General features: G+C 36.5%; 1 protein-coding gene across 12 annotated transcripts in view; it reads right to left on the bottom strand.

The window, feature by feature from the left end:
* TCF12 (transcription factor 12) overlaps positions 1-13,661 on the bottom strand; it is a 407,201-nt gene that overhangs the window by 17,538 nt on the left and 376,002 nt on the right. For 6 of the 12 annotated variants that reach the window (XM_019504283.1, XM_019504284.1, XM_019504290.1 and 3 more), the window contains 2 exons: positions 10,032-10,105; positions 7,998-8,204 (listed from right to left, as the gene is read on the bottom strand). In XM_019504283.1, coding sequence (XP_019359828.1) covers positions 7,998-8,204; positions 10,032-10,105 — 281 coding nt within the window. Of the gene's footprint in view, positions 1-7,997; positions 8,205-8,969; positions 9,042-10,031; positions 10,106-13,661 lie in introns of all 12 variants that reach the window. The other 6 variants (XM_019504280.1, XM_019504282.1, XM_019504289.1 and 3 more) reach the window with 2 other exon arrangements.

The following is a 13,661-nucleotide window of genomic DNA, read 5'->3' as shown; positions in this document are numbered from 1 at the left end:
ACACACACACACACACACACACACACACACACACACAGATTTAAGGCAAAATCTTTAGGAAAAGCCATGCAGTAGGACAATTCTATTACTACAATTTAAATACTTTCTTTTGGAACAAGCTTTAAAAAAGAGGTCTAAGAAATGCAGCTCTAGTTTAAAAACAATGAACCTCAAAACTGCTTCATTAAAGGTTCTGATTCCCAAATGTACAGAATATTTAGAAACATTTTATTTTAAAATATAACCAATGCAATTCAAAGAACAGTTAAAAAAAACAAACCAAAACAAACCCTAAGAAGAAAAATGAACAAGAATTCTGCTATTATTGTATGTTACAAAAATTGGCTACAGATGAAGCTTTTTATTGGAACAGTAGCAAACATGTCAACTAGAAGATTAAGCCTTTAATTAAATAGGTTTATTGCCTGGAGTTACACATGAGAACCACTGTTTTTCAATAAATCCTTCAATCCCAGTAAACTGCTGAGCTTTGAATCCCTCTTGAGTAATTAATGCAGCTTTTACCTTTCATGTCTTAGTATGGGTTTTACCCAGAGAGAGATAAATACTCTTATGCAAGTTTATCCTTTGTTTAATATACAGTTTCCTGTGAGCTAACACACAGGAACAAGAAAAGCATTTTAAAAAATTAAATAAATTAATAAATAAATTGAAAGCTACCACCAGGCCATTCTGGTTTGTTATTTTTATGGATTGGTTTGTATTCAACCATTCATCATGCACTTCAGAATAGCCTGGTGCCATTTACGGTATATATTTTTTTTCCCTTTTGGATTTGATGGTGCTTATTTGTGAGGAAGTTCTCCTAGAGGTCTCAGTTCTACTGAAACTGCAGCCACTGTGAACTTTGTGACTGTCTTCACCAGTAGCAGACAGGCACAGGCTGTGGTATTTTAGCCTACAAAATAAACAGTTCTCTTCACAATATTATAATATGAAACTCACTGCTAAGATTGGGCTTTTAAAAAAATAAAAGTCTTTGCTGAATTTTGCCTTAGAGGCTCTGTGTTTGATTTGTTTCTCCTGGTTATGCTTAATCCTAACACATGAGGGTGCTTTTATTCAAGCTACAGACTGCTGAAAGGCTTCAGGGGCAGGTTAGCTTTAAAGCCTATTTACAAAAAGTATTGCAAAAAAATTCTCCAAGCTGTGTACAAACATAACCTAACAGCTGCCAGATTCTTGGCACCTCTAAAAATCAAGGGCTAATCTAAAGATGACAGACTGACAGATTAATTCTGACAGATTCAGAAAATAGATTGGAAATAAAAAGGGCTGAATTTAAGTCCATGTTCCAGTTCCTGGTAATGGATGCTCACAAATCCAACACAAACAACTAAGGCTAACAAGGTTTACAGCAAAATATTTACTTATTTAAAATATTTTATATTACCAAACTGCCTGTCACATCAGCAATTTTTGTTTCAGCATATGATGTGAACTAAATGTAGCAACTGAATGAAAGTTAACATCTCTTTTCATGAGAACTAACAATACATATCCGAGTAAAAGTTTACAATACATATCCGAGTAAAAGTTTACAGTAACCATGAAGGCAAATGAAATGTTAACTGCTCAAAATAACAGACCTAAAAACATTTATACCCAACATAACAGCTTAATTTTTCTAGCTGTACTTTAGTTCTCTCTCACTGCCTTCCTTTTAAGCATATGAGCTAGACCCACAACCCATCACTAGAATTCTTATTTAAGGACTGATCCTAGAGTTCCTGAAAGGTGCTTACGGCCTTCAACTCCCACTGATACCAAGCCTCAAAAGAACAGGCTCTAGGGAGAAGTGAAAACCTTGTAGCACTTCTTAAAACTGATTCTTAACTTCAACAATTTAATCTCACCAGTGCTTTTAAATGTAGACTTTTAGAGACGGCTCCTTTTTAATGTAAATGAAAACTTGACATATTTTTAGTAATGAGCACTCCAAATGGAAATACCTTGTTAAGACTCTCCAGTCCCCCCAACGTTCTCCAAAATTGTGTCAGTACATTCTTTGCACTGCAGCTATAAATATGCCCCTTACACAAATACATGTAAAATAACTATATCATCAGAAGCAAACCAAAAGCATCTGCTTTGCAGTACAGTCATTTCCATGTATTTACACATTTAGCAAAAAGGAAAAAACCCATCCTTTTATATCACGCGAGAGAAGAATGGGAATAGTCTGAAGCATGCAATCTGGAATATTTCAGCATAATGAAGTTAGCAGAACTCTCTTTGTAACTTGATTCCTTTCACAAATGTTCCTCTTATATTTCCTGGAAAATTTAAGTTTCACAGTCACCGCTGTCCTGTTTAACCCTTGCTCACCATACTCCTCTAGCTTATACTCTATAATCATTGTAACACATTAGAATGGGACCATCCACATGCACAACAGGTGTACACAGTTCTTTGTCTCAGTAGAGTGGCCAGATCAGTAGGGCCAGAGAGGATGGTGTTTTAATTGTTCAACTCATTAGCATACAGCTGACAGCCTGCTAGTTGAGAGGGAAGGGCTGAAACTCATGCCATACTTGTCTAAATTTTAATAATTGTGAACCTTCACTTCAGAATAGAAGTCAGAATCCAACAAATGACATAAAGTTTTCCTCCTTCACTGCTGTACTTTTGGTAGGTACCCACCAAGGGACTTATTTTCATTTCATCTCACTAATGGGTTTACAGTTGAACATAGAAAAAAAATGTTAAATGTAATCAGCTGCTTCAAACTAAAAAGAATAAACTACCAGATTATGAATAAACCTGCATGTGAATTGATGTGAACCAGTTTTTTCTCTCACTGGTCAAACTGTAGTGTCTGGAATACTGATGTCAAATATCTAATTTTGACTCCAATCTTGATTAAACCATTTTTGTATTTTTACATATTTCTCTTACTGTAGTTTATTGGAAATAAGTGTTCTATTACTTTTAAGGGCTTTCCAATGTTGCCATTATAAATTATTAGAAATGTTACTTTTTAAACAAAAATAGATTGTTCTAAGCTTCAATTAAGAAGTTCATGTTTACCTGTAGACTCTGCAACTGATTTCAGTGTATAAGAATGAAAAAAGAGAAATTGACCAATCAAGGATACATTTTATGCTTGCAAAACTGAAAACATAGCTTCTGTTTTAGGAAAGGAGTTTAAGAAACAATCCACCTAAAATGAAATTGAAATATTTTTGCAATAAATTTTTAAATGGCATAGCTAAGTTCGGGAAGCACACAGCAAGCTTTTCTTACCTATACAAAGCATTTATTTATACTATGCAGAAAACCACAAGTTACAATTAAATGGGTGAGTAAAGGTTTTTAAAAATACGGTCTTCAAAACATTTCAGAGAAAAAAACACCCAATCATTATGGTTTACTGGGTATTTATTTTAAAAATGTATTTAAACAAAGGCAGATATGGATAATGCACTCAAAATGTATATGTAATAATGACGTCTTAATCTGAAGTTTCTTGTAGCCAAATTAAAAAAAATTTCTGACTGATTTGGATTATTCAAGTATGACTTAAAAATTTACATGGCAGATGGTAATAATCCTGAGGAGCCACAGAAAAATGGTTATCTGAGTGTTATACTTATCTCCAGCCTGGCAGGTTGGCGGCGTCTGCCTGTTTGGGCCGCTGTTCCTCCCACCACGCCCAGTGCGCCAGGGCTTTCACGCCCTGGTGTCAGTGTGCCAGGGGACAGGGAGGGGGGGCCCCCACACAAGCTGCTTTGCTCCAGGCCATGGTCCACGAGAAAGAAGTGGGACTTGGCTTGCGGCGGCAAAACCAGAAGTGCCATGGTGGGACAGATGCCGGTTTATAGAGCATTCCAGATGGTAAAGTGCCGGATAACACAGCTTTTACTGTACTATAAAGAGCATTCACACTATTTTTGTTTATCATGCTGTAGCCTGAATATTAAATTAAATATAAAATTAAAATATTAACTTCAAACCTCTGATGGTAAAACTGATGAGCTCAGAAACTGAGAATTAGTATTTGTCTATGTAGGCCATAGAGCTGAGTTTGACAGCTCACTTAAACATCAGTTTGACTAGGCAACATGGGTTTTAAATCGCACTAGCCATCCAGATTTTCCACAGCCAAGTTTTACTGAAAGAGCCTAGGAATCAAGATCCTACACTTAACTGCAACCGTACAAGTTCTTCCATGTGGGTACGTTCTTACAGAGCCACACGACAGCAAGGGAACTCTGTGCAGACATGGGGTTTGTTCCTGGCAGAGCAACTTGCAGGGCTATCACCTTGAATTGTCGTTTTGTGCCTACCTATTGCAGGAGATACAGCACACCCTATAAAAATCACCCAATTCTTCTCAGATCCCTATTGTACCTGGGAACAACAGTGAGCTGAGGATTTAGTTTCATTCTTAACTGAAGATTTCTGGCTTTTATCAGTTCATGCTGTGCCCTTACCATTGTATTACAGTGATAATATATAGAAAACAGCTTGAATAAGAATAGAAGAGTATTTCTTCCTTTTTACTTTTAAGCATTACATAAAAGAAAATACAATTGACTTCAAAGACAACACAGCAAACATTTGATGATGCTGAGATATTAGAACATTTCCCTGAATAAAGACCAGGGTAAGTGTTATGGACAGCATGGCAAAAAAGAAAACAAGGATGTTCAGAGTGAGCAGGAAATGAAGTCAACTGGAGTTTTAAAATAATCTGGCTCAAAAATTAAGCACATGTTAAACTAAAACCATGTCTGGTTACACTAATCACATAAAAAGGAGTTAAATTACTCATTTCCTAGCTTCTTCTGGGGAAATTTAATTTATTTTTTTTTAAGCTGAAGTACTAAAATATCTTGTATTAAGATTTTTCAGAAGATGAAATTTCATTTACTGCTAAATCTTGATGAATACAATTCCTTGGCAAAACTCTCCCTCATATTTAATAACAAAAACAGTGACAACTCAAAAAAAACCTTATCAATGTTGAGTTCTTCTATTAACACATGCACTTTTTAGGTGATAGACTATTTTTTCATTAACACAAACAGAGGATTTCTTCAAAACCTAATGCAAAAGAATATTTAGTTTCCAAACTAAGGGACATCTCTTAAAATCTACTGCGCATGTCAAATAAAGCCCTTTGTCTGATTAGCCTTCTTTCTCCCAAGTGCTCATATATAACTATGATTTTAAGAAAAAGAATGGTAAAACCAAGAAGACTTTTGAAATGAACTGGGTGTGTGGTCCTTCTACATACAGGTAAGTACTTCACACTTACAGGTAGGGGCCTATTTAAATTTGTGGTTTCAAGACTCTCTGTAAAATCCACAAAATCAACAACAACAAAAACGTAATAAAAATAAAACGCTGGCTCTCTTGTGGGAGCCAGTGGTCCTCACTGCCTGGAGGGGAAGGTGCTGGCTGGAGGGGAAGCATGAAGGGCAGCAAACAAAATGGCTGCTGTCCTCTTGTCCCTCCTTCCCCTCTACCAATCAGTGCCAAAGGGCTGCATGAAGGGCAGCCAGCAATCAGGATGGCAGCTACCTCTCCTCATCCTCACAGGGCTTCAATACAGAGGGGCAGGGCCTTTCCGCCAATCAGCACCAAGGGACAGAGCCACCACAAAATGACCACAGAATGAGAACTTTATGCCACAATCAACCCATGAAAATCGGTAAGACCCCTACTTATGGGACATGGCTATAATGCAACTGCTAATAACAAATCGAACATGGGAGGACTAGATTTCCGTTATTCAGATGTATAAGGTCTCCTCCTGCTCACTCAATGAGTTAATCTGAGTCCAGATGAGATTTAAAAGACACTCTATAAGCAACTGGATTGGGCCATAACGAGCCATGTTCTGGTCTCTATTGCAGTCAACTGAGTCACACTGATGCAAAAAGGAGTAAGATTTAGCCTGGGAATTTTTTCACTTTACTCACTTTTCAAGCTGATTGAAAAGCCGAGATAGAGTAGGCTTTGAATGCATTTCATTTTGTGTGCTCAATCAGCATAAAAATGAAAGCAAATGATTAACTTTTTTGTTTTTCTACTGTAAGTCTGACTTCTTTTCTGATAGGTCAAGACCATCCTTAGCAACTCTCAATCAAAAGTAAGAGCCCAGTGCAGTATTACAGCCTTTGTCTAAAAATCACTATGCAGCTACGTTTGTACTCAGCTCCCCGATTTAATGGAATGTAAACAGTTTTGATACCAAATGGGACCAGGTTTTGCTGTCAGTTGCACTAGATTTACAGCAGAGGAACCAAAAGCAACACCTGAAATCAGTTATTTGAATCCTCCTCTCTCTCCTACTCATCTCCTTTTCTTCACAAAGTAGTTATTTTCTTATCACTTTGCAGGTAATGAAACCTCTATACGAAAACAGAGAACCAAGTGGCAAGTGGCACTTCAAAGGGTATGCTGATAGTATGGCTATCTTTAAGATGGCTGAGAAATTTCTAAGATTTCTCCTGTCACAGCTTAGCTACAAATTAGAGATACATGGGGAAAGGAAGATACACGAATCACCTGAATTCAGAGTAAGGAGAAAGAATAAGAGAAAGTTTCATGTGCCTGATCAGGAACAAATCTAATTTGCTAAAACAAATTTTGTCACTGCAGTTTTAGGCACTCAATTTACTGACCTAAAAGAGAAAGTCTTCCATCGTTCAGTCTCTTTACTAGAATACTACACTGTTCTCCTTTTCAGCATTCCTTCAGTTCAGTTGGACAACAACAGAGTGAATTCTAATTTCAAGGCATTATACATAACCTGTTCCATTACTAAAAACCTACTATGAAATTATATGAAAGCCTGCAATTGGGTATACTGATGAAAAAAAGGCTGCTTATAAGAAACTAACCAGCCCCTTTTGATGTTTACTACAGTGGCTCTGAAATCAATATAAATGGATGTCTGACGTGTGAATGGGAAAACCTGGAACTAATTCAGTTTTATAGAATACAAGCCCTTCAGCAATTGGGGTATCTAATTATTCTGATGATAGGTGAAATTTTGCCTTGATCACACAGTATCCAGCTGTGATTCTGTTTTATAAGAGAAAATTTAACAGCATGTAACTGGTCTTTAAAATTATGCTGTAAACATGCAAACACATGGCACCACTAAAATAAGCATGTTTTTAAAAGCCTTATCCTTTAAGCATTTGGACAGGGGGTAGGAGAGAGGAGGGAAAAGGGGAGAGAAGCAGTGCTCTGAGTGGATTTAATTTACTATATAATGCTTTCAACATATATTGTTGATCTATGAAACTCCTAATCCTATTTTTTTCTGAATAGTTCACATGTTTAAAGAACCCAAATAAAATGGATTGAGTTATTTCACTCTTCTTGGGGATTAATCTAAAAATTGTTTCCTCCTCGTTGTTACATATACTACAGCTGTGCTCCAACCCCTTTTTCATTTGGAAAAAAAGTTTAAATTTTCAGCCTGCACACCCTATGGTTCCACATTCCAACAGCTTCCTTCCAGTCTTCTGCCAGCATCTGCTATTGAAAACTAGCTCCAATTTACAATAAACAGCTTTTCCAGACCAGAACACTTGAAATTCAGTCCTTCTTGACTGCTTTTCCCATTCAATCTCCCTATTCAGAATTTCAAGGAGAAAACTGTTCTGCCAATTATTACACATCTGGAAAAAATGCATGTATAAGCTCAAATGGTCTCAGCAGAAAGTCTCAGCTTTCTGCATATGGTCACAGCAGGATTTTATGGGCCATTGACCAGGCCAAAGTCTAGATTTTTCCCTGTCTTTTCTCCCTGCCACCCAAAATATTCTTTCTAATTGGAAACTAGCAGCAGGTGCAGTTGTATGCCATTGCTTTCTCCACTGTGCATCTTTAATATTTGATTCTTGATAAGTATCACTGAGAATGTGCATCACATTTTTAGGCTCTACTTTTATTTAAAGAGAATGGAAGTTAACATTGGTAATAATTTATTAATATCTATTAAAAATTGTTACCATTGATGCTTGTCGATTAGTTGTTACAAGACTAGGTGCTCCATAATTTGAGTTTAGGCTTCCAATTGGCCCATTATGGGATGGTCCCAATAAACTATGTATGTCACTGTGGCCACCTGATAGACTTGTTGAAGGCCCAACAGCATGATTTCGTAGGACATGGATGGCATCATCAAGTCTGTCCAAGCGATCCTCCATTCGAGACTGCTGTTGGGATTTAAGAGGAGCACTAAACGTCATTTACTGTATACATCTGCTTAATTCATTATATTGTAACAGTTTCTACTTTGGGAGACAAGACAGCAAACAAGATGCAATACTGAAAAGGCTTCAAAAGCACCTACCAGCACTACAAACAAACAGGAAAAAAGAAAGTATTTGGAGATATGAAATGAAAGCTATCTTAGAGATGGCAGCTTCTTAAAGTGAAACTCACTAAAAGGTTAATGCTATTTAGCTTCTATTGTACAGCATGAGCATAACAGAACAGAATGACAACAACAAAAGAGTATCAAAAGTAAGTCTCCTAGTATAGGACGAGAAAGAAAGATTGTAAAATGAGTCTCGCTACTTTGGTAACAATTCTTGATGCAAATTCAAAGGTACTGCCTATTTTGAGGACATATACAGACTGGACAAGTTTTATTCCAAGTGATCATTTTCCAAATCATGCTCTATATTCAAGTTATGAATTTATTATACATTTTATAATTAACTGTCTCAATGTAGATGGGAACATTTTCCCTAATAAATGCATGAATTCTGGGCATTGCAACAAAATATTTCTCTATGTCTGTTTATTGTTTCTTTACAAAGTAAAGATTATTCTTTTGTTGCAGTTCTAGAAACTGAAATGGCAAAATAATGGAAGCAGAAGTCTGGTCACACTGTACTAACTTACATTTTTCATAGGGAACGTGTAAGTAGAATTAACTGAAACATAAAAAGGCACCATCTAAAGAGAAATAGTACCTCACAGACATCCTTTAAGAAGGACATTGCATCTTGCAAATGCTCGTGAAGTTGCTGCTCAACTCGATTTTTCTGGCAAAGTCAAGACAGAACAGGAAGCAAAGCACAGGTTAAGATTAATTCAAAAAGGAGGTGAGGAAACAGCTGATGTGCATGTCAGCATAAAATGTTAGTCAAGTTAATGCCACAGAGATCTGATTATATTAAGGTAAGAGAAGACTAATGCTTACCACTGCAGTTATAATGTTAGCATTCTAAAGTGCATAATATTGATTATATTTAATTGCAAAATGTGTGAAGAAAGGGAACTTGATTTCTCTTCTATCTATTTACATTCGACACAGAAAAGGAAATTATATCTTTGGAAGCTAGATAATCTTTGAGTATTAACAAACAACCAGAGCCTTCCTCTATATTCCTTCAATTATTTCCACCCCCTTTACCCTTCCTTATGCTATATCAGAAATTCAAGCACTGGAGAAAACAGTAAATAAAACCCTCTTCAAAATTTCAGTACCATTACAAAATTTCCCAATACTGTAGGTTTTTTTCCTATGTGGCTTTTTCCTTATGAAGCCTACTCTTTTAGGAAGAATGAAGTAATTCTAACATTCCCCAACAATGGATGTAAACAGAATAATAAACTATTAAAATTTACAATTTTAATGCTTTAATGACAATGTAATGGCAAAAAGCCCACAGGATTACCACATAAGAAAACAAAAAGAGTACAAAGTAAATGCAAAGCATGAAATCTTTATCTTTTCTTCAGAGTGAACTTTAGATAAGAATTAGCTATGGGTTTGTGAAAAGGTACCAGAATCTCATAAAAGTATTTTAGCACCAGCTGTCCTTAGCATAGAAGCCTGATGCCCAAGGAACAGATGGTGAAAGACACACCCTGCATGTCTTATATCGTTCAACTGAACCAGATCATTTGCTAACAAAGAATTCATTTGTAATGCTATCCTACTGTTTTCTTTAATGATATGCAGGATTTATACAAAAATGAACTTCCACCTCTTATCTAGAAAGGAATACGTAGTTTTAAACAATTCTTACCAAGGAGTGTAGAGAGTTTTCATAGTTTGGAGATGAAGGGGCTTGTCCTCCAGTCCTAGACCACTGACTGGCACCTGTCAAAATTGTCTAGGTTAACTCACAGATTTATGAAGCAAAAGTGAGCAGAAAAAATGCATTCTGAAGAGAGTCAACTCCAATGGAATTTGTGTATAAATAGGGTAAGTCAAGGGTCCACAAAACAGATCAAGTTTTTTTCATTGTTTTCCAACTGACAATTTCTAGAAACTAGCACAGGCAAGTTTAAGTGTTTGTCATCAATGAAACAGGTGATGAGAGCTCCTAGCTACTGTACCAGATTTTTTTGGAAATTATAAAACAAAACAATAGTGGACTAGTGATCTGTGTTATGCCTGTGAAGTGTCTGCCCTTTCTCATTATCACTATGATAAAATATTGCTGATTATAATCAGACTTGATGAATATAAAACAAAAACACATGCCTTCTAAGCACTTGATTTTTTTTTTAACTAATTTATTATTAAAAATCAAGTGGAGACTGAACTCAAGATACACAACTGCTTTGGATATAATTTTTCCATGACATCTTCCAATTAAATTAAAGGCTTACAACTGGAGTTGAAGGCTTTGTTTACTTTGTCTACTTTTACTTTAAATTAGGTTTGTTTTCATTTATTCCAACGCAAATCTGTCTTTACACATTACGCATATCACATATAGGAAGGTAAAGATAAATATAAGAATATGAGCCATCTGTTATCTTAGATATATTTAAGGTAAATTAGAACACATTACATTTCAGCTGAAGAAACACAGTTCTTTGGCTATGTAACACGTTAGCAATTATATTCACATTATAGATATCCTCATGGCCATGTAAAATTTAGGAATAATTATATATGAACTGCAATAACTGAAAAAAGACCTTCTAAACAAAAGCTGCTAGTACAACATGCATTTTTCTCACCAATAATGCATCTTTTATAAAGATGCTACATGAATTTCTATGTCCATTAAAGACAGCTTCCTTTCAGCCACACAAATGTAATAATAAAGCAATTACATTAATAAATTATGGACACACAATCCAAAACAGCTCATTAAAGAAAAAGCCTGTGGGCTTGTTCCTTCAGTAAGAGCCAGAGCTCTAGGTCTAGAAAACTGGGAAGAAGTTTAATATTATTATAGTTCCTTTGTTCAGTGAGCTGCAAATAGTTTCGCTCTCAAACACAAGTTTCATTAGGAAGAACTGTACCCTCTGCAACTGCAAAAACAGCTCAGATATCTCCTTTCAGAGTTTAAGTTCTTTAAAAAAAAAGAAAGTTCTCTTATTTCATCCAACCAGAGATCAGCCATGGTTGCTCCAGGATTTTCCCCTCAAAATAAATAATTGGTATCAGAGGGCTACAGTGGAACCACCAATTTTCACTTTGCACAAATATTCTTGGTCTCAAATGTATAATCTCCTCAGCATTACCTCTCATTTCCTTTGCTTGGGAATAACACTCGCTGTCCAATTCACTCATACAAAAAAAAGCTGTTGAAACTTTTTTTTAAACATATATACACACACACACAATATTTAGGCTCGAGCTGAAGAATCAAATCAATGCCAGTCCAAAATAGCATTTAGGAGATAACACCGCCTGACAGACAACACTAGTTCCATCTTCTCAGCTACTGATGGCTGGGAATGGTAGGTTACTTCTGAAAATAAAATGCAATCTAAATATCAGGCAGAAGGAAAACTGAATGCTTCAGGAAGGAAAGCGGCCTACTTCTCTCCTCAGAATGTGAATATAAGCCTGAGCATATTCATCTAGTGTTCAATGTACTTTTTCATTTTAGACAGAGGTGTTATTCACTGTAACAAAAGCCCAAGGCAAAACTATTTGGCTAGGACCCCCAACAACAACAAAAAACAACCTAGTGCAACCTGCAGTTGTTAATCACACCTTTAGCAATGCTGGTGCTCTTTTTAATATTGCTGGTGGATTTTGTTTCCATGGTTGTGCAGGTTGCCAGATGGCACCGATTTCCTGCCTGCCTCCCTCCACTCCCTCTCACAGAAGTTTGTGCATGAAATCTACCAATTATGTTAAAAAGCATCCTGGCACTCCTAGCCCTGCAATTAACAACTGCAGCTTTTAGGGCAGCACCAGCATAGCAGCAGGAAAAAACAAATAAGCCAGGCAAGTGTTAGGATTTACAAGGGTCATATATAGCAATCTCCATGCTATTGATGTTCTTACACTTCCAGCCCAACCCCCACAACTCCCTGCCTTCCCATCAGACGTATATTAAGAGTCAGCAATGGACTGCTTTTGCCGAGTGAGCTCTTCAGAATACCTCCAGTGACACAAGAATTCCCAAGAGAACAAACGTTTAATTACAGAAACATGAACGCTTCTAGCTTTATACATGTCTGGATGTTCACTGAAACCACACAGACTAGTTATGCTTTTCTGTGACCAAGGCCCATTTTAGGCAAGGGAAGGTGTAATAGTTGATCCCAATGTAACTTATACTCACAAATCTATTATTAGTCTCACAATATTTAGTAATGTTCTTCAAGCCCCACCTTATGGAGCGATATTATAATAGAGTCATAAAATAAAAAGGTTGGAATTGACCTGATCATCTAGTCTAATGGGGGCTAGCCCTTTAAGCAGGCATGCCACAAATTGCCCCCACATCCACTCTGAGTGTCACCCCAATTCCCTTCCCCTGTCTGCTCCTCCTTCTCTTTCCTGACCTGTTCTCCCTTACCCAAAATACTGCTCTGTTTTCTGCTTCCTGCCCTATCTGCTGCTGTGTTGTCTGTCCCCTCCCTGATCTGCCATGTGTCATACACAGAGGCTGTCTGTGCCACTTGGGGCATGCATGCCACAAATTGGACACCCCAGATCTAATCCAACCCTATGTACAAATGCAGGATGCCCTATTCCTATACTACAGCAGACATAAGTCTATCCAGCCTCTTCTTGCAAACCATCCATGAAGCTTTCATTTTAAAGAATGACCATTTTTAGTTACCATTGCTGCAAATAAAAGCCTTGTAATTGTAAAGCCTCAAAATTCAAATATTAATAAGAATAACCCTAAATTATTATTATTTTGAATATTATATTCACATTTTATTTTATTTATTATTTATTATTATTTTGAATAGTCTCATGAGTTTCAAGATTCACATCTTAAGCTCTTTCTGACAAAGGTGAAAATCAGAACTATCTAATGTGCATGCTGAAAGTATGTCCACGGTATTCATAAAGGTGATGAGGAATAATTCTTGAATAAGGATCACAATCAGGACTTTTTTCACTGTAACTTCTTTGAGACATTGAAACTCTTTTCTTCCACCCAAAAAGCTCCTTTCAATTTTTGCTTTGTTATTATAAGAAAAAATAATCACTACATAAATCCATATGGTCTGACCTGCCATCTCAGCAGAACAAGGATGCACAAGACATTTTTCTTCAGCTGTAGCCACCGAATCAAAGAAACCCATTAATTCCTTCATTACACAATTCAACATGAATTTTTCAATTATTACAGGAAAAATGCTGAAAACATCTGTTCAGGTATGTCATGTCAGTCCAGAGCTATTCATTAATCAGCTAGACCAATAGAAAACTAGCAGAGCCCTCA

Source organism: Gavialis gangeticus, unplaced genomic scaffold (genome assembly GCF_001723915.1).
Source record: "Gavialis gangeticus isolate Ggan-Ray unplaced genomic scaffold, GavGan_comp1, whole genome shotgun sequence".
Taxonomy (NCBI): domain Eukaryota; kingdom Metazoa; phylum Chordata; order Crocodylia; family Gavialidae; genus Gavialis; species Gavialis gangeticus.
The sequence above is the reverse complement of the archived record's forward strand: the minus strand, read 5'-3'. Positions and strand labels throughout refer to the sequence as shown.